Genomic DNA, 19577 nt, shown 5'->3' with positions numbered 1-19577 from the left:
ATTTGAACTCTCCTGTAAATAAAAATGTCAAATATTTTGTTTTGTTTTGTTCTACAAAACTTTATTTCTAGATTTTTTTCCCCTTTTTTCCAGTAAACATATATTTGCTTCTGGGTTGCCAAGAATTGTGTCCCTTTTTTTTTTTCTTTTAGATAAATTTCACTACACCTTGTGGAAAGGACAGCTTTTAAACAAAGGAAAGCTTTTGTGCTATATTTCTCTGAGGTCAGCCACTCGTGCTTTTTTGCCTATCAAACTGTAAGTATGCTATATTACAAAAAAATAGCAATTTCTCTATTTGCTTTTCTTTCTTACTTATATTTAAATTTTACTTTGGGCCCTGACCAGTTTGGCTCAGTGGATAGAGCGTCGGCCTGGGGACTTGAGGGGTCCCAGGTTTGATTCCGGTCAGGGGCATGTGCCTCGGTTGCGGGCGAGTCCCCAGTGGGGAGTGTGCAGGAGGCAGCTGAATCAATGTTTCTCTCTCATCAATGTTTCTAACTCTATCCCTCTCCCTTCCTCTCTGTAAAAAATCAATAAAATATATTTTAAATTTTACATTGGTACTTTGGTCCATAAGAACTTATATCAGTATTGGTTTGTTTTTTAAAAAGATGGATTTGATATCTTTAGAAACTTAATTGGCACAATAAGCCCTCTGGTTTTCTGTCTTGGTTTGAGGATGGGCTAAAAAGTCATACACATTCATGGCTTAAAACTTTTTCTAAATGAATTTAAATCTTAAAAGTGATTTTTTAAAGTTTTATCCTATCCCTGGCTGGTTTGGCTCAGTTGGTTGGAATGTTGTCTCAGACACTGAAAGGTGGCAAGTTCGAATCCCTGGTCAGGTGCGTTCAGGAGGCAACCTAATCAATTGATGTTTCTCTCTCATATCAATGTTTCTTTCTTTAACCCTCTCTCTTCCTACTCCCCCTCTTTGTCTTTCTCCCTCTCTCCCCTTTTTTCTTTCTAAAATCAATACAAAAAATTTTAATTAGATATATTTTCCATGTGGCAATTTGAACACCTGGATCAGGCCTAAACGGGCAGTCGGACATCTCTCTCACAATCCAGGACTGCTGGCTCCCAACTGCTCGCCTGTGGTTAGTGGTTAGGCTCCCCTAACCACTCCCCTGCCAGCCTGTTTGCCTCTAACTGCTCTCCCCTGCAGGCCTGGTCACTCCTAACTTGCCTCCCCTGCAGGCCTGGTCACCCCTAACAGCCCTCCCCTGCAGGCCTGGTCACCCCTAACTGCCCTCTCCTGCAGGCCTGGTCATCCCTAACTGCCCTCTCCTGCAGACCTGGTCCCCCACAACTGCTCTCCCCTGCAGGCATGGATCCCCCCCAAATGCCCTTCCCTGCAGCCCCGGTCACTCCCAACTTCACTCCTCTGCCGGCCTGGTCACCCCTAACTTGCCTCCCCTGCAGGCCTGGTCACCTCTAACAGCTCTCCTCTGCAGGCCTGGTCACCCCTAACTGCCCTCCCCTGCAGGCCTGGTCATCCCTAACTGCCCTCTCCTACAGACCTGGTTCCCCCCAACTGCTCTCCCCTGCAGGCCTGGATCTCCACCCCCCCCAACTGCCCTTCCCTGAAGGCCCGTTCACTCCCAACTTCCCTCCTCTGCCAGCCTGGTCACCCCTAACTGCCCTCCCCTGCAGGCTTGATCACCCCCAACTGCCCTCCCTTACACCTGGTCCCTCCCAAGTGCCCTCCCCTGCTGGCCTGATCGCCCACAATTGCCCTCCCTTGCAGACCTGGTCCTTCCCAACTGCCCTCCCCTGCTGGCCATCTTGTGGCAGCCATCTTGTGTCCACATGGGGGCAGCCATTTGTGTGTTGGAGTGACGGTCAATTTGCATATCATCCTTTTATTACATAGGATTAGATAGGATAGAGGCCTGGTGCATGGGTGGGGGCCGGCTGGTTTGCCCTGAAGGGTGCCCTGGATCAGGGTGGGGGTTCCCTTGGGGCATGGGGTAGCCTGAGCGAGGGGCCTGTGGTGGTTTGCAGGATGGCCACGGCTCCCGGAGACCCAAGCAGAGGCCCTGGTATCTGGGATTTATTTATCTTCTATAATTGAAACTTTGTAGCCTTGAGCAGAGCCAAGCCTCCTGCTTGCTTCATAGCCGCAGCCATTTTTGTTGGGATTTATTTATCTTCTATAATTGAAACTTTGTAGCCTTGAGTGGAGGCCTAGGCCAGCAAGGGCAGGTGGAAAGCTTGGCTTCCTCCATTGCCGGGGGCAACCCAAGCCTCCTGCTCTCTCCATGGCCACAGCCATCTTGGTTGGGTTAATTTGCATACTCGCTCCTGATTGGCTGGTGGGCGTGGCTGGTGGGTGTAGCGGAGGTACGGTCAATTTGCATATTAATCTTTTATTAGATAGGATTGGCATGTAGAATTAGCTTTTGCCTTAAATTTGGAAGGTTGGTAATATTGCCAGACTATGTATCTATTTACCTGTACATTTGGACTTCCCATATCAAATCTTCTTTAAAGTACAGTATTAATAAATATGCTCTTTGTTTTCCAGCAAGACGTGTGCGCGTGTGTGTGTAAAAGAGAGAGAGATATCATTGCTAGAGTTAAAAATACATGTAAGGAAATATGCTTTTTCAATTTTCTTTCAGTCCTGAGAAGCTAGATGTTGAAACAGTTATGAGTATTGATCACCTGAAACAGAAAATTCCTCCAGCACTGTTTTACAGGGAAGCATACTTCGGTTCAAATGAAGGTGAAGTAATTTAATTTTACTGAAATATAAGAAGCAGACTTGAATCTGAATATTTACTATGTATTTTTTCTTACGTTAGTTTTGAAGAATGGAATGTATTGCAGTCTTTATGAAGTTGTAGAAAAAACAAGAATTGGAAGTAACATGGAGAGTTTACTGCAAAAACTAGAGAAAGAAAAACTTGTGAGTAAAATTTAAAACGTTCTTTCTCCCTTAGAAATTACTAATAAGTGATCATATTAATATTTCTATTTATTTCATTTTTATCTCTGAGAGTACCACAAGGTCTCTGTTTTTGTTGCTACCATTTAATTACAGCATTTTACTGTGGCCTTTGATACTCTCCTTTATAGCCATGATACTTAGACCTTCTACAGAGCAGTCTTCCCGTGAAGTATCTTTGTTGTATTTTGTAGTTGTGACTGTGATATTAAAAAAAATACTTTTTGAATGTCATGTATTTATGTAAGTTGTATAGTAAAGTAAAAACTGAGGGAAAGAGACTGTTCTCCTAGACCAGTGGTCAGCAAACTCATTAGTTAACAGAGCGGCAAACCATGGCTCGTGAGTTTGCCGACCACTGTCCTAGACCACACAGAGTGATACATGGAATTATTCAGATAGATATGGTTTCAGTAGAGACAGTGCCATATTTAAAGATTCAAAAAAAAAAAGGTGCTTTGTGAGGTTGAAGAAATAAAAGAACATTATAGTAGTTTGGAGAAAGTGGTAGAACATGAGGCTGGAAAAGGGTGTAGGAGGCTACAGCATCATGCAGGCAGTGTTCAAATATTTGGAAGTTTGGACTTGATCGTAAGAGCAATGGTTTTTAAAGGGAGTTGGATGAGGTTTTGATTATGTATGTAGCATGATCAAATCTATGTTTTGTGCTTACCTTGGTTATTATGTAGACAAGGAGGGAGAGAGAGATGAGGTAGTAAACTATTAATATAAAGGGTGATGTATGTTTGGATGAGAATGGTAAGAATGATGAGACTGGTTTAAGACATATTTTGCATATTAGCCTTTTATTATATAGGAGGATTTCTTTTTTATTTATTTATTATTTAATTTTTTTTTTATTAAGGTATTATATGTGTACATATCTTACCATTGCCCCCTACCCCACTCCAGGTCAGTGGGTATTGAATATATTGAGTTTAGGTAGAGAAATTACTTCAGGCATCAGATTGTGATGGGTTCAGGAGTGATGCTAATATGTACAGTTTAGCAGAAGGAGATGAGGTGGTTGCAGAGAAGAGTAGTGGCTATCCCAAAGTTTCTGTTAACATGAGATACAGGTGAGCTCATGTTTAAATGCTAATCAGATATTCCAGTAGAAAGAAAGAAAGAAAGAAGAAGAAGAAGAAAAGAAAGAAAGAAAGAAAGAAAGAAAGAAAGGGTTTTTTTTGTGCAGGAATGCCATTTAATGCAGGTTATTCAGCAGTTTACTTATTTTTACTCCTCATGTTATTGAGGCTCAGTTTCCAGATATTCAAATGGAGATTTGTATCACTGATTTTCAGAACCCACAACTTCATTTTAATTGTCTACATAGATTTTTCATTGTATACATATAGATTTGCTTAACCAATCCATTGTTTTTAGATGGTAGCGTCAAGTTATATACAAATTTATAGGTAGAATTTGTAAACTTATGAATTGGTGGACACCCAGCATTAACTCTTTGAACAACTGGTTAGAAACCTTTGGGCTAGGCATCTTAGAACATACACATACATACACATGCATGCACATTCAATACATGTGAGTATATGTTTATATTTACACTAGAGGCCCAGTGCACAAAATTCGTGCACTCAGGGCGGGGCAGGGGCGGGCATCTCTCAGCCTGGCCCTCACCCTCTCGCAGTGCGGGAGCCCTTGGGGCATGTCCGACTGTCATGGAGGTGGGAGAGGCTCCCGCCACCGCCGCTGCACTCACCAGCCGTGAGCCTGGCTTCTGGCTGAGGGAGTGCACTGACCACCAGGGGGCAGCTCCTGTGTTGAGTGTCTGCCCCCTTGTGGTCAGTGCACATCATAGCGACTGGTCGTTCTGCTGTTCGGTCGATTTCCGTATTAGCCTTTTATTATATAAGAGGATTTCTTTTTTATTTATTTTTATTATTTTATTTTTATTTTTTTTATTAAGGTATTATATGTGTACTTATCTTACCATTACCCCCCCACCCCACTCCCAAACATGCCCTCACCCCCCAATGTTTTGCATCCATTGGTTATTCTTATATGCATGCATATAAGTCCTTAGGTTGATCTCTTATCTCCCCCACCTCTCCCTAATCTTCCTGCTGTAATTTGACAGTCTGTTTGATGCTTTACTCCCTCTGTGTCTTTTTGTTCATCAGTTTATAATGTATTTATCCACAAATGAGTGGGATCATGTGGTATTTTTCTTTCATTGACTGGCTTATTTCACTTAGCATAATGTTCTCCAATTCCATCTAGGTTGCTGCATATGGTAAGAATTCTTTCTTTTTTTATGGCAGCATAGCATTCCATTGTGTAGATGTACCATAGTTTTCTGATCCAGTCATCTGCTGACAGGCACCTAGGCTGTTTCCAAATCTTAGCTATTGTAAATTGTGCTGCTATGAACATAGGGGTGCATGTATCCTTTCTGAATGGTGTTTCTAGTTTCTTAGGATATATTTCTAGGGTTGGGATTACTGGGTCAAATCGGAGTTTCATTTTCAGTTTTTTGAGGAAACTCCATACTGTTCTCCACAGTGGCTGCACCAGTCTGCATTCCCACCAGCAGTGCACAAGGGTTCCTTTTTCTCCACATCCTCGCCAACACTTGTTTGTTGATTTGTTGATGATAGCCATTCTGACAGGTGTGAGATGGTACCGCATTGTTGTTTTGATTTGCATCTCTCAGATAATTAGTGACTTTGAGCACGTTTTCATGTGTCTCTTGGCCTTCCTTCTGTCTTCTTTCAAAAAAATTCTATTTAGGTCCGTTGCCCATTTTTTATTGGATCATTTATCTTCCTTTTATTAAGTTGTTTAAGCTGCCTGTAGATGTTGGAGATTAAACCTTTATCAGTGATAACATTTGCAAATATGTTCTTCCATACAGTGGGGTTTCTTATTATTTTGTTGATGGTTTCTTATGCTGTGAAAAAGCTTTTTATTTTGATGTAGTCCCATTTGTTTATTTTCTCTTTAGCTTCCATTGCCCTAGGAGCAGTATCAGTGAAGAAGTTCTTTCAGCATATGTCTGAGATTTTGCTGCCTGTGGATTCCTCTAGTATTTTTATGGTTTCCCATCTTATGTTTAAGTCCTTGATCCATTTTGAGTTTATTTTTGTGTATGGTGTAAGTTGGTGATCTAGTTTCATTATTTTGCATGTATCTGTCCAATATTTGCAACACCATTTTTTTTATTTTTTATATATTTTATTGATTTTTTACAGAGAGGAAGGGAGAGGGATATAGAGCTAGAAACATCAATGAAAGAGAAACATCGATCAGCTGCCTCCTGCACACCCCCCACTGGGGATGTGCCTACAACCAAGGTATATGCCCTTGACCGGAATCGAACCTGGGACCCTTCAGTCTACAGGCCGACACTCTATCCACTGAGCCAAACCGGTTTCGGCACAACACCATTTATTGAAGAGACTGTCTTGACTCCATTGTATGTTCATGCCTCCTTTGTCAAATATTAATTGAGTATAGTGGTTTGGGTTGACATCTGGATTTTCTCTTCTATTCCATTGGTCTATATGTCTTTTCTTGTGCCAGTACCAGGCTGTTTTGTGAACAGTGGCTTTGTAATACAGTTTGAAATCTGGTATTGAGATCCCTCCTACATTTCTTTCTCAGGATTGCTGTGGCTATTCGGGTTCTTTTTTTATTCCAGATGAATTTTTGGAGAGTTCTTTCTAGGTCTCTGAAATATGCCATTGGTATTTTAATGGGGAGTGTATTGAATCTATAGATTGCTTTGGGTAGTATGGACATTTTAATGATGTTAATTCTACCAATCCATAAACATGGTATATTCTTCCACTTGTTTATATCTTCCTCTATCTCTTTTTTCAGTGTTCTGTAGTTTTCCGCGTATAGGTCTTTTACCTCCTTAGTTAAGTTTATTCCTAGGTATCTTAATTTTTTTGGTGCGATGGTAAATGGGATTGTTTTTTTAGTCTCTCTTTCTGTAAGTTCACTATTGGTGTATAGAAATGCCATAGATTTCTTGGCGTTAATTTTGTATCCTGCTACATTGCCGAATTCATTTATTAAATCTATTAGTTTTTTGATGGAGTCTTTCTGGTTTTTTTATGTACAATATCATGTCATCTGCAAATAAGGACAGCTTTACTTCTTCTTTTCCAATTTGGATGCCTTTTATTTCTTCTTCTTGTCTAATTGCAATGGCTAATACTTCCAGTACTATGTCAAACAGGAGTGGTGAGAGTGGGCATCCCTGTCTTGTTCCTGTTCTTAGGGGAAATGGTTTTAGTTTTTGCCCTTTGAGTATGATGTTAGCTGTGGGTTTATCATATATAGCTTTTATTATGTTGAGGTCTGATCCTTCTATTCCCACCTTGTTGAGAGTTTTTATCAAGAAAGGGTGTTGGATTTTGTCAAATGCTTTTTCTGCATCAATTGATATGACTGTGATTTTTATCTCTCAATTTGTTTATGTGATGTATCACTTGTATTGATATGCGGATAGTGTACCATCCTTGCATTCCTGGGATAAATCCTACTTGATCATGGTGTATGATGTACTGCTGGAGCTGATTTGCTAGAATTTTGTTGAGGATTTTGGCATCTATGTTCATGAGGGATATTGGCCTGTAATTCTCTTTCATTGTGTTGTCTTTATCTGGTTTTGGTATTAGGGTGATGCTGGCTTCATAGAAGGAGCTTGCAAGTGTTCCTTCCTCTTGAATTTTTTGGAATAGTCTGAGGATAGGTTTTAGTTCTTCCTTGAATGTTTGGTAAAACTCTCCTGTGAAGCCATCTGGCCCCAGGCTTTTGTTAGACAGAAGCTTTTTGATAACTGCTTGAATTTCTTCCATAGTTACTGGCCTATTGAGCTGTTTAGATTCTTCCTGATTGAGTTTTGGAAGGTTATATTTTTCTAGGAATATGTCCATTTCCTCCAGGTTGTCCAGTTTGTTGGAATAGAGTTGTTCATAGTATATTTTAACAATCCTTTGTATTTCAGCGGTGTCTGTTGTTATTTCACCTCTTTCATTTCTGATTTTGTTTATTTGGGTCCTCTCTGCTTCTTGGTGAGCCTGGCTAGAGGTTCATCAATCTTGTTTATCCTTTCAAAGAACCAGCTCTTGGTTTTGTTGATCTTTTGTATTGTTTCTTTGATCTCTATGTCATTTATCTCCGCTCTGATCTTTATTATTTCCTTCCTTCTGCTTACACTGGGCTTTTCTTATTGCTCTCTCTCTAACTCTTTGAGTTGTAGGGTTAGGTAATTTATTACCATTGTTTCTTGTTTTTTTGAGGTAGGCTTGTAGAGCTATGAACTTCCCTCTCAAGACTGCTTTGGCTGTGTCCCATAGATTTTGGATTGTTGTGTTTTCATTGTCATTTTTTGCCACGATGTTTTTTATTTCTTCCTTGATCTCTCTGGTAACCCAGTCATTGTTTTATAGCATGCTGTTTAGTCTCCATGCGTATGATTTCTTTGGATTGTTTTTATTGTAGTTGATTTCCAGTTTTATGCCACTGTGGTCTGAGAAGATGCTTGATATGATTTCTATCTTCTTGGATTTTAAGAGACTTTGCCTATGCCCCAACATATGGTCTATCTTTGAAAATGACCCATGTGCACTTGAGAAGAATGTATATTCTGTGGCTTTGGGGTGAAATGTTCTGAAGATGTCAGTCAATTCCATCGGGTCTAGTGAGTCATTTCGGATTGATGTTTCTTTGCTGATTTTTTGTTTAGAGGATTTGTCCATTGGTGATAGTGGGGTATTAACCTTTTGCACTTGGATGTCGAGATTAAAATTACTCTTTGAATGTATCAATAATTTGAAATATAAAAAAATCCAAATAAATAAGTTTGTATGAAAAGAAACTCCAGTTTTTTATTCTACTGCCACGCTTTGTAAAATCTGGGGTATTTAAAAAATTAAATCCCGAGTAGAATAAAGGAATAGAGAAAAAAACAAGCGAGTTCAAAGGGTTAAAGTCTACTACTATGATTGTATTGCTGTCAATCTCTCCCTTGATATCCTTCAGGAGTTTTTTTATATATTTGGGTGCTCCTGTATTGGGTGTGTATATGTTTACCAGAGTTATTTCTTCTTGTTGGATTGCTCCCTTTAGTATTATGAAGTGGCCTTCTTTATCTCTTATTATGTCCTTCACTTTGAGATCTAATTTGTCATATATAATTATTGCTACCCTAGCTTTTTTTTCATTTCCATTCGCCTGGAAAACCTTTTTCCCTCCCTTCACCCTCAGTCTGTGTGCATCTTTTTTTCTGAGGTGGATTTCTTGTAGACAGCAGATATATGGGTCTTGTTTTCTTATCCAATCTGTTACCCTATGTCTTTTGATTGGGACATTTAATCCATTTACATTTAAAGTTATTATTGATAGTTACTTATTTGTCGCCATTTTTATTCTTTACCCCTATGTTCCTTCTTCACTTCCTATTTCTTTTTTTTATAGCAGACCCTTTAGCATTTCTTGCATTGCTGGTTTGTGGTGATAAATTCCCTTAGTCCTTTTTTGTCTGTGAAGCTCCTGATTTCACCTTCAATTTTGATTGATAACCTTGCTGAGTACAGTATTCTTGGATTCAGACCCTTCCTTTGCATGACTTTGTATATTTCTTTCCATTCCCTTCTTTCCTGATGAGTTTCTGTCGAGAAATCAGTTGCTAGTCTGATGGGGGTTTATTTGTATGTAACTTTCTGTCTCTGGCCGCTTTTAAGATGCTTACTTTGTCGTTGGTGTTTGCCAATTTTAATTATAATGTGCCTTGGTGTCAGTCTTTTGGGGTTCATTTTGCTTGGGACTCTGTGAGCTTCTTGGATTTGTGTGGGTTTTTTCTTCCCTATATCAGGGAAGTTTTCTGTCATTATTCCTTCAAACAGGTTTTGTATTCCTTGCTCAGTTTCCTCTCCTTTTGGAACCCCTATTATACGGATGTTGTTATGTTTCATGTTGTCTTAAAGTTCCCTTAGGCTCTCCTCCTGCTTTTTATTTTTTTTTTAGAAGCTGCTCTATTTGGATATTTTTTCCCATCTTGTCTTCTGGCTCACTGATGCGGTCCTCTGCTTCTTCTAGTCTACTCTTGATGCTTTCTATTGAGTTCTTTACAGCAGCAATGTCATTTTTCATTTCTTCTTGGTTCTTCATTTCCTCTTGGTTCTTACTCACATTGTCGAATTTGTCTTCCATTCTTTTCAGCCACCTTATGACCATTTCTCTGAATTCTTTCTGATAGATTGCTTGCCTCTATTTTGTTTACTTCCTTTTCTGGTGATGTCTGCTTTTCTTTCATATGTGGGCTGTTTATTTGTCTGCCCATGGTCTCTCTTCTCCAGATGTCTGGTTATGTAGTTCTCTCTCTCCTGAGGCAGGATCTGTGTCACTGAGGGCCTGAGCTCACTCAGGGGGCCTTTGGGATTCAGTTTGGATGGAAGGCCTGACTTCCTCTCTGTCTGTTGGTCTCATTCAGTGCTAGGCTATGGGCCGTCTCTCCAGATAGCAGTTCAGATCACAGAGGCTTATTCCTCAGTGTGACCTCATCCACGTGGCCACCGGGGCCTGGCTCTTCTCTGGATCATTCAACCACGTGCAGCTGTGGCTGGTCGGGGAGCGCGGGGAAGCAGAGCTCTATAATAGGAGGATTTCTTGTTTTCCTCTGAAAGCCTGGCTATAATACAAGTGTTCCTCATGATCAAAATCTGTTCAATTACTGAGTTCAGAAAGTAAAAGTGAAAGTTTAGATAGATAGTTTGGATGTGGTGAGTTTTCCAAATCATATAGTTTTTACATTTCAGAGAATGAATATTGAGAATCTGGACAGTGAGCAGTTTATCAGACAATCATAGTATATCTTCAATTCCTAATAATGAGAATCTTTGGATGGATAAGAAGGATGCTGGCATTTTGTTCTTAATCTGTGCAAGGTTTTTGGAGGACTGGGTCTTTCCAGAATCAAGAAGTGAAGTAAGATCCTAGATCTTAGGGAGAATGGGCATTCTATAAGAATACACTACCTGAATCTAATGGACCTAGGTATTTTGTGTAGCATTCCTTTTCCTGCACCTCATTGGAAATTACTCTAACTACTAGAGGCCCAGTGCATGAAAATTCATGCACTGGAGGGGTGGTCCCTCAGCATGGCCTGTCCCCTCTCACAGTCCGGGAGCCCTCAGGGGCGGAAGGCAACCCAGCGATCAGGGGAAGGCGACGCCCTCATCACACCTCTGCTGCTGCCACTGCTGGCAGCGCAAGCCTCGGCCGGCCCTGATTACCTGAGCCTTGGGCGGCTGGGCAGTGCCATCTGAGGCTTGCCTGTGCCTTAGGCCGGCCCTGTGCAGCTGGGCAGCTGCCATCTGAGGCTTGCTTGAACCTTGGGCTGGCCCTGGGCAGCTAGGCAGCCGCCATCCGAGGCTTGAATGTGCCTCGGGCCAACCCTGGGCGGCTGGAGGGCTGAGGGGACTCAGGAACTCCAGAGGCAGGCACATGGAGCAGCCGGACCTGCCTAGGGGTGGGCCCAGCTGTGCCATGTGTCTGCCGCCCCGGCGCAGCTGAGGGGACTGGGCACCACCATCTTGTGACTGGGCACTGCCATCTTTGAGGGCATGGCATTCAATTAGCATATTCCCTCCTTATTGGCTGTGGGCACTGCCATCTTTGTGAGAGTGTGATGGTCAATTAGCATATTCCCTCTTTATTAGATAGGATAGTTACTTTTTTCATATTTCTCATAATGAGAGTTGCATTGGGACTATTGGGTTGTTAATAATTTATTATCTTGGATCTACACAAGGTGTTCTGGTTCAGAGACAAATATAGTGAATACCTTATAGTAAGTAATAAATGTATTGTCCCTCCTTTGCCCTAGTCATTGCTGTTAGGGAGATGCAACAAGATACAGGTCATTTATTTATGGATTAGCTATCCCATAGATAAGGGGTGAGAAAAATGATTTTTCTTTGCTTATAAAGGAAAGCAAGCAGCTACCTCCCTATACCCCTGAAAAGGCTTCTGAAAATGTTAATGAATATTAGCTCTCTTGGTTCTGATGACATGTCCGAATTCCTAGGACTCATTCTTACTTAAAATGTAAATAGGAGAAAGCTCTCAGTCTTCCTGTCACCTTGGGACTTAAACTAGGAATTAATCTGTGCTGTCACCTCTGCCTTCTTGGGGACCCATTTGGCACTCTCAGGGGAACAAGAGAAATTTAATTATCCTTTGTATTAGAGCAATTAACTGTATAATTTGTTACAGATATAATTCTTAAGGTATGTAAACAGCAAAATATTTCTGGTAAAAATGAAAGCAACATTCCCTATCTTTATATAATATGGAAGGTGAGGGCTTTTGGCAGGAGCACTGAGAAATCTGGGGAAGTTTATTTTCCCACAGGGAGAGTCATAAAATAAGTAAAATTATATTTAGCTCTTTTGGTTGGTGGTAAATCAAGTTAATTTAGAAGTTGACTTTAATATAAAAAAACCTGTGAGAGCAGTGTCCCTAAATTTGAATATTGTTTCTGCTGTGAACATTCTTAATAGATTTTTTTATTTTTTTAACCATGAGTGGGTTTTGAATTTTATTTAATGCCCCTGCCCCTGCTCTTTTGCATTTATCAAGATAGTTACGTGGTATATTAGTCAATGTTTTCCAGAGAAACTAAACCAATGGGATATATATATAGAGAGAGACAGAGAGATTTATTATAAAGAATTAGCTCACAGGCAGTTTTGCTCAGTAGGTAGAGCATTGGCCTACAGGCCAAAGAGTCCTGGATTTGATTCCCGTCAAGGGCATGTACCTTGGTTGCAGGTTCTTCCCTGCCCCGGGCCCTGATCAGGACCGGTGCGGGAGGCAACCAGTTGATGTGTTTCCCTCACATCAGTGTTTCTCTCTGTCTTTCCCTCTCTCCCTAAAAATCAATGGGAAAATATCCTCGGGTGAGGATTAACAAAAAACAAACACAGAAAATAAATGAATTGGCTCACACAGTTAGGGAGACTAAAAAGTCCCAAAATTTGCATTTGGTAAGTTGGGAGACTGAGGAGAGTTGATGGTGTAGTTCCAGTCTGAATGTCAGAGATTCAGGAGAGCTGATGTTTCAGTTTGAGTCCAAAGATGTGGGGAAAAGAACACTGATATTCTGACTCAAAGGCAGGCAGGTAGGCAGGAGGAATTCCCCCTTACTCCAGGAAGGGTCAGTCTTTTTTTCTATTCAACCTTCAGTTAATTAGATGAGACTCACCCACATTGGGGAGGGCAATCTATTTTCCTCATACTATCCATATATATGTTAAACTCATCCAAAAACATCCTCAGAAACATCCAGAGTAAAGTTTGACCACATATCTTGACACCCTGTGGCCAAGTCAAGTTGACACATAAAACTAACCATCACATATAATATAGAAAAAAAAGAAAAAGCCAAATATATTACTGAACTCCTAGGGAGGGAAAATGTGTATACATCTAAGAAGTTTTAACTTAAAGCTAAAAAGATTCCTTTCATTAAGCAATACTCTGCAAAACCCCCAATATTCTGTGTTGTACTTTTCCAATTATAAAATAAAAGGAATATAAAAGGACAGGAGGTCCAATTAGTAGGATAAAAGCTAAGTATACTTTATTTTCTCACATTAGTCTAAGCTACCCAATTCAGACCTTGGTTGCAGGCTCCATCCTGGCCCCAGTCATGGCACATGTGGGAGGCAACCAATTAATGTGTCTCCCTCACATCGATTTTTCTCCCTCTCCTTTCCACTCTCTCTAAAAATCAATGGGAAAAAATAAATAAAAATTAATGGAAAAATATCCTGGGGTGAGGATTAACAAAACAACAACAACAACAAAAAGAAATCCAATGTGCTAATAATATTAGTGCAGGAGTTGGCAAATAACTATTTTCTGTGAAGGAGCAGATAGTAAATATTTTAGGCTTTGTGGGCCATAAAGCCTCTGTCCCAATTCCGCCATTATCTATACACATAAATGAATAGGCATGGCTGTATTCCAGTACTTTCTTTACAAAAACAGAAAACAGGCTGGGTTGGCTTTCAAGTTGTAATTTGCAGACCCCCATGCTAGAAGAAAGAACATCATGTGGCTATCTTGTAAATGCAAAAACAAACAAACAACAAAAAAACCCCAATATAATTCAAAACCCACTATGGTTAAGACAAAAATTTAAACTGAAAAAATTTACATTTAAAAGGTATCTATGAAAAACCTGCAAACTTTCTACTTAATGGGTAATATTGCAAGTGTTCTTTTGAAAATTAAGAAGACAGAAATACCTGCAATCACCACTTTTATTCAACATCATGCTACAGATCCTAGATTGCACAGTAACACAAGAAAAAAATAAAAACTATGAAGACTAGAGGAGAAAAACCAAAACAGTATTGTTCCCAGATAATAAAATCTATATAGCAAACCTAAAGAATGTACAGAAATAAATAATTCAAATTTTATATAGATCTGACATAAAATCAACATATAAATATCAATTACATTTCTATATACATAATAGAAAATGTACTGAAATGAAAAATACTGTCTACAATATGAGATGCCTGGCAATAGATAAATCTAACAAAATAAGCAAGACTTATATCTAGAAAATTATAAAATTCTATTCCAAGAATACTCTAAAGAAGTAAAAAGTCCTAGCCGATTTGGCTCAGTGGATAGAGTGTCGGCCTGTGGACTAAAGGGTCCCAGGTTCAATTCCAGTCAAGGGCATGTACCTCAGTTGTGGGCTCCTCCCCGGTCTAGGCCCTGGTCAGGACCCATGCAAGAGGCAACCAATCAATGTGTTTCTCTCACATCGATATTTCAGTCTTCCCTCTCTCTTCTACTCCCTAAATACCAATGGAAAAATATCCTCAGGCGAGGATCTTAAAAAAAGTAAAGAGATAATCTTGCTAATGGTTAAGGCAGTACCATAAAGATGTTAATTCTCTCAAATTTGATCTACAGATTTAATACAATTCCAGTTTTAAAAAACCCCAATAAGATTATGTGTGGTTTTTGAGAGGAGAGCATTCCATATGTTTTATTATGATTAGTTTTTATTATGATTTCCACTTTTACACATGATATATAGGTATATTTTTAAATTTCCAAATTATGAGAATACTTTTGTCTTTTTGTTTTTTTCCTAATTTAATTCCATTTTAATCAGAACAGGTGGTGATTAGTTGAAATTTATTGAGATTTGATATAAAATTTACTTTGTAGTCAATTTTTGTACATGCCCTTGTATTTGAGAAAAATGCATATTCTTTAATGCATTGTTGGGATCTGGGTACACAATTCTGGATTGATATTCTCTTAGCACTTTGATTATATACTACAGTATCTCTGGCTTCTATTTTTATTGAGAGGTCAGCTATCAGTGTAATTATTGTTCCTTTGTAGAACCTCTTTTTTTTCCGGTTGCTTTTGAAATCTTTTTGATGTTTTGCAGTTAACATTAAATATATCTAGGTGTAGATTTCTTATTTAACCAGCGTGGTATATATTTTTTTGTATCTGTGGACTTATCTTCATTTTTGGAATATTAGTCATTATCTCAGATTTATGTCTTTTTCTTTTTTTTGTTTTTTTGTTGTTAATCCTCACCCAAGGATTTTTTTATTTTATTGATTTTCAGAGTGGAAGGGAGCGGGAGAGACAGAGAGAGAGAAAAAAAAACATCACTGTGAGAGAGAGAGACATCGATTGGTTGTCTCCTGCACTTGTCCTGACCAGGGCTGGGGATTGAGCCTGCAACCGAGGTATGTGCCCTTGACTGGAATCAATTGAACCTGCGATCCTTCAGTCCGAAGGCCGACCCTCTCAGCACTGAGCCAAACTGGCCAGGGCTCCTTCTTTTCTTTAGACTGTCTTTCTAAGACTATGAACCAGCATATGTCAGACCTTTTCATTCTCTTGTACTAGAATTTTTCTTCTACTTATTTATCTGTGTTGCATTCTGAATAATTCCATCATAGCTATCTTCTAGTTTACAAATTCTGTCTAGCTATGTGTAATTTGCTGTTTAATCCATTCATAGAATTTCTAATTTCACAGAGAATATTTCTGAAAGTTACATTTGATTCTTTTTGAGATCTGCCTCATTTTATTATAACATATTTTTGTTAATTCTTTCAGAAATACTGTTGAATACCTATTATGTACTGGTCACTGTTCTAGGAGATGGAGTTTATATTCTGATATTTCTTGATGTTGTTTTTATCTAAATAAGATTCACCATTTTAGCCATTTTAAAGTGTACAATTTAGTGATTTTTTAGTAGATTCAGAGTGTTGTGCAACCATCACCACTATCTAATTCCAGAGTATTTTCATCACCCTATAAAGAAACCTCATACCCATTAAGCATTTACTTTGCATTTCTTCCTCCCTCCAGTCCCTGGCAACCATTAATCTACCTTTGTCTGTATGGGATTGTCTATTCAGAACATTTTATGTAAGTGGAATCATGCATTATGTGGCCTATAGTACCTGGCTGCTCTCACTTAGCATAATACTTTTAAGGGCCATCCATGTTGTAGCATATATCACTACTTCATTCCTTTTTATGGCTGAATCATATTTTATTGTATGGATTATGCCACATTTTGTCCATTCATCAGCTATAATGCGTTAGCTATTATGAATATTGTTGCTTTGAATATTTGTATACTGATTTTTGTGTGAATGTGTTTCCATTTATGCCATTTATTTTGTTTATTTCTTTGAACATTTCATATTTGTTGTTGTATATATTGCATCTGATAATTCCAATTTGAAGCCCTTGGGTGTTTGAATCTGTTGTTTCTGCTGAATCTCACTTAGAGTAGATTATTTCCTCCTAAGTAAGCTTGGTCATTTAAGATTGTGAGCTAAAATATTTTATATTTTAATGCATTTTTGTACCACATTAATTACCTGTTTTGTTATTGAAAAGTCAAAATAGTAGAACCTTATATAATAAAAGGCTAATATGCAAATCGACCGAACAGCGGAATGACCGGTCACTGTGATGTGCACTGACCACTGGGGGCAGATGCTCAATGCAGGAGCTGCCCCCTGGTGGTCAGTGCGCTCCCACAGGGGGAGCACTGCTCAGCCAGTAGCCAGGCAAGCACAGTGGCAGTGGCGGGAGTCTCTCAGGCTGGGCTGAGGGACGCCCCCCTCACCCCATGAGTGCATGAATTTCGTGCACTGGGCCTCTAGTCAAATAATAAAAATGCACAGACTGGGTTAATACTATTTTCTGAAAAAAACAGTAAGATGTAACAAATAGAGGCAGTAGGAGCACAGAGTTTATAGGTATGTATTTCCTTTTCTTTCATTTTTAAAATATATTTTTATTGATTTCAGAGAAGAAAGGAGAGGGAGAGAAAGATAGGAACATCGATGATGAGAGAGAATCATTGATCTTCTCCTCCTACACACCCCTACTGGGGATTGAGCCTGCAACCCAGGCATGTGCCCTGACCAGGAATTATGACTTCCTGGTTCATAGGTCGATGCTCAACCACTCAGCCATGCTGGCTGGCTGTATTTCCTTTTCTAGAGGGCTTAAACTTTCTTTGAGCTAAAGTCACAGATATTACTGCTAAAGCCTGTCTGGCTGGGTGTTTTTAGGGTGTTGATTCCCTTAGAATTGAGGACAGTGGTCTTTATAAAGACCACTAAGCCAGGGGAATTTTAAAAGCCTGGTATTTGGAGTGGGTGAAAAATTAAAAGAATCTAATTGTTTTCCTCAGTGACCACACAAAACATGAAAATTTTGTTTGTGTTTTCCAACTTCCTGTTTTGACAACCAGGAGTTGGACAAAATGTTATAAAGGATATGATATATAAAACTTTTAAATAAAAGTGTTTGAGTCTGAAACAAAATTTTTATGTACATTGTCCACCTTTTGAGTGTTCAATGTTTTTATTAAATGTAAATTGGTAGCATAGTCAGTTTTCAGCCTTAAAATTATGGGTTCATACACAAATTTTGTTTATTGGAATTATTTAATAGGAATTTGTAGCACAAGTTTTCTTTGAAGGGAATCATTCCAGTTCAAAAGGGTATACTTTCCAGTGCATTCCTGGCTAACCTGGCATTCTTGTCTTTTTATAATTTATCCTAGGATCTTTCTTTGTATGCTTGTCTTGGACATTTGTCCTAATCTGTCCTCACCCTTTTGCCAGTCATAGGTATTCTGATGTCTTATCATATTATAACTCTGCCTTTGTTCATGATGTTGCCTCTGTTGAAATGTCCTTCCCCCAATCTCAGGTTCTTGGCACTGTACCCATCCTTCAAAATTCACCTCCAGTACACTTTGTTTCTTTTCTGATCATAAGTGAACTGTATTTTTCCCTTCATTTGCTTTGTAAATCTTATTAAGAATTTGTCTGTCTTAATCTAATTATTGCTATTTCCTGTGTTGCTCTGTCCACCCAATTATAAACTACTTGTGATCTTATATTGTCTTTGAAGTTATTTCTGGCAAGGCAATTTGCCTTATGTGTGAAAGATTTTCATTAAATATCTGAAGAATTAGCAACACATTTCATTTGTGATTAGCCTGAACTGTTAAAGGCAGCATTTGTGTCATACTTGTTTTATATTTCCAACATCCAGCACACTGCCTTTGCAATTAGCATGTCTTTTGAATTGCTTTTGAAAGCTTTAGTTTGATCCTTGTATTTTAGTGTCAAGGGAAAATCAGCAAGTTGGTTTCACAGTAAATTAGAGGAATTTTCTCATTTAAGTTACGAAAACGAAAGAATATTTTATTAGAGTTCTGTGAATTAGCAGAGTTGGAGAAGAGTTTTTAACAATTAAGGGGCAATATGTTTTCTAAAGATGATCAAGAACTAATTAGCAGAAACTTCTGTATCTGCCTTATGGTTAGTAATAATAAAGCAGATTAAATTTTTTCCCTCTTCTAAAACTGCAGGTTCTTGTTAAACCTTTGGGAGACCGAGGATACCTTTTTCTTCTCTCTCCTTTTCAAATGGTTTCTCCATATGGTAGGTAATGTCTTTAATTTTTATAATTCTTTTTTAAGGTTTTAGGTAAAACACATTGCCAATTAATTTGACTTCTGTTTTTTTAGAACATCAAACTGCCAGATCTCGAATCCTACATGCTTTGTTTCTGTTTCAAGAACCTAGAGGCATAGTTACTTGTAAGTTCTTTGACTGTCTAAATCCAGTCTTATAGATACGTATATTGAAAATTTCCAGATAACTCCCTAAGCAGTTTGTTTTTCTTACATCATGTTTTAGGAAATACTGGGGGTAGTAAGAGCTATTAGCAATGTAAAGTACAAATTATATGACTTGACTTATTTTTTACTATGAAAAATTATTTGGGTTTTAATAGTTTTTTTCCCTACTAAATGTTAATTGTAATTGTTATAACACAATAGCTTTTTGGGGGTTTTATAAAATATGATTTTTTTAAAATCTTAGTTCATTTTTGCATTCAGATTTTAGCAACTGTAAAAGCATCATGTGCTGGGCTAAATATTAGGCCATTCAAAATTAATTAGAATTTTTCACACTGATATCAGACAAAATTTGCTTTTCACCATTCCTAAGAGATAACTTTAGTGCTATATTAAGATAAA

General features: G+C 38.7%; 1 protein-coding gene across 5 annotated transcripts in view; it reads left to right on the top strand.

Moving 5' to 3' along the window:
• TASOR (transcription activation suppressor) overlaps positions 1 to 19577 on the top strand; it is a 59943-nt gene that overhangs the window by 18919 nt on the left and 21447 nt on the right. For all 5 annotated transcript variants that reach the window (XM_028152797.2, XM_028152796.2, XM_028152795.2 and 2 more), the window contains exons 10-14: positions 153 to 258; positions 2631 to 2734; positions 2814 to 2917; positions 18903 to 18975; positions 19062 to 19133. In XM_028152797.2, coding sequence (XP_028008598.2) covers positions 153 to 258; positions 2631 to 2734; positions 2814 to 2917; positions 18903 to 18975; positions 19062 to 19133 — 459 coding nt within the window. The remainder of the gene's footprint in view (positions 1 to 152; positions 259 to 2630; positions 2735 to 2813; positions 2918 to 18902; positions 18976 to 19061; positions 19134 to 19577) is intronic.

Source organism: Eptesicus fuscus, chromosome 18, assembly GCF_027574615.1.
Source record: "Eptesicus fuscus isolate TK198812 chromosome 18, DD_ASM_mEF_20220401, whole genome shotgun sequence".
NCBI classification, from domain to species: domain Eukaryota; kingdom Metazoa; phylum Chordata; class Mammalia; order Chiroptera; family Vespertilionidae; genus Eptesicus; species Eptesicus fuscus.
Note: the sequence above shows the minus strand (reverse complement) of the source record. Positions and strands in the feature narration are given on the sequence as shown.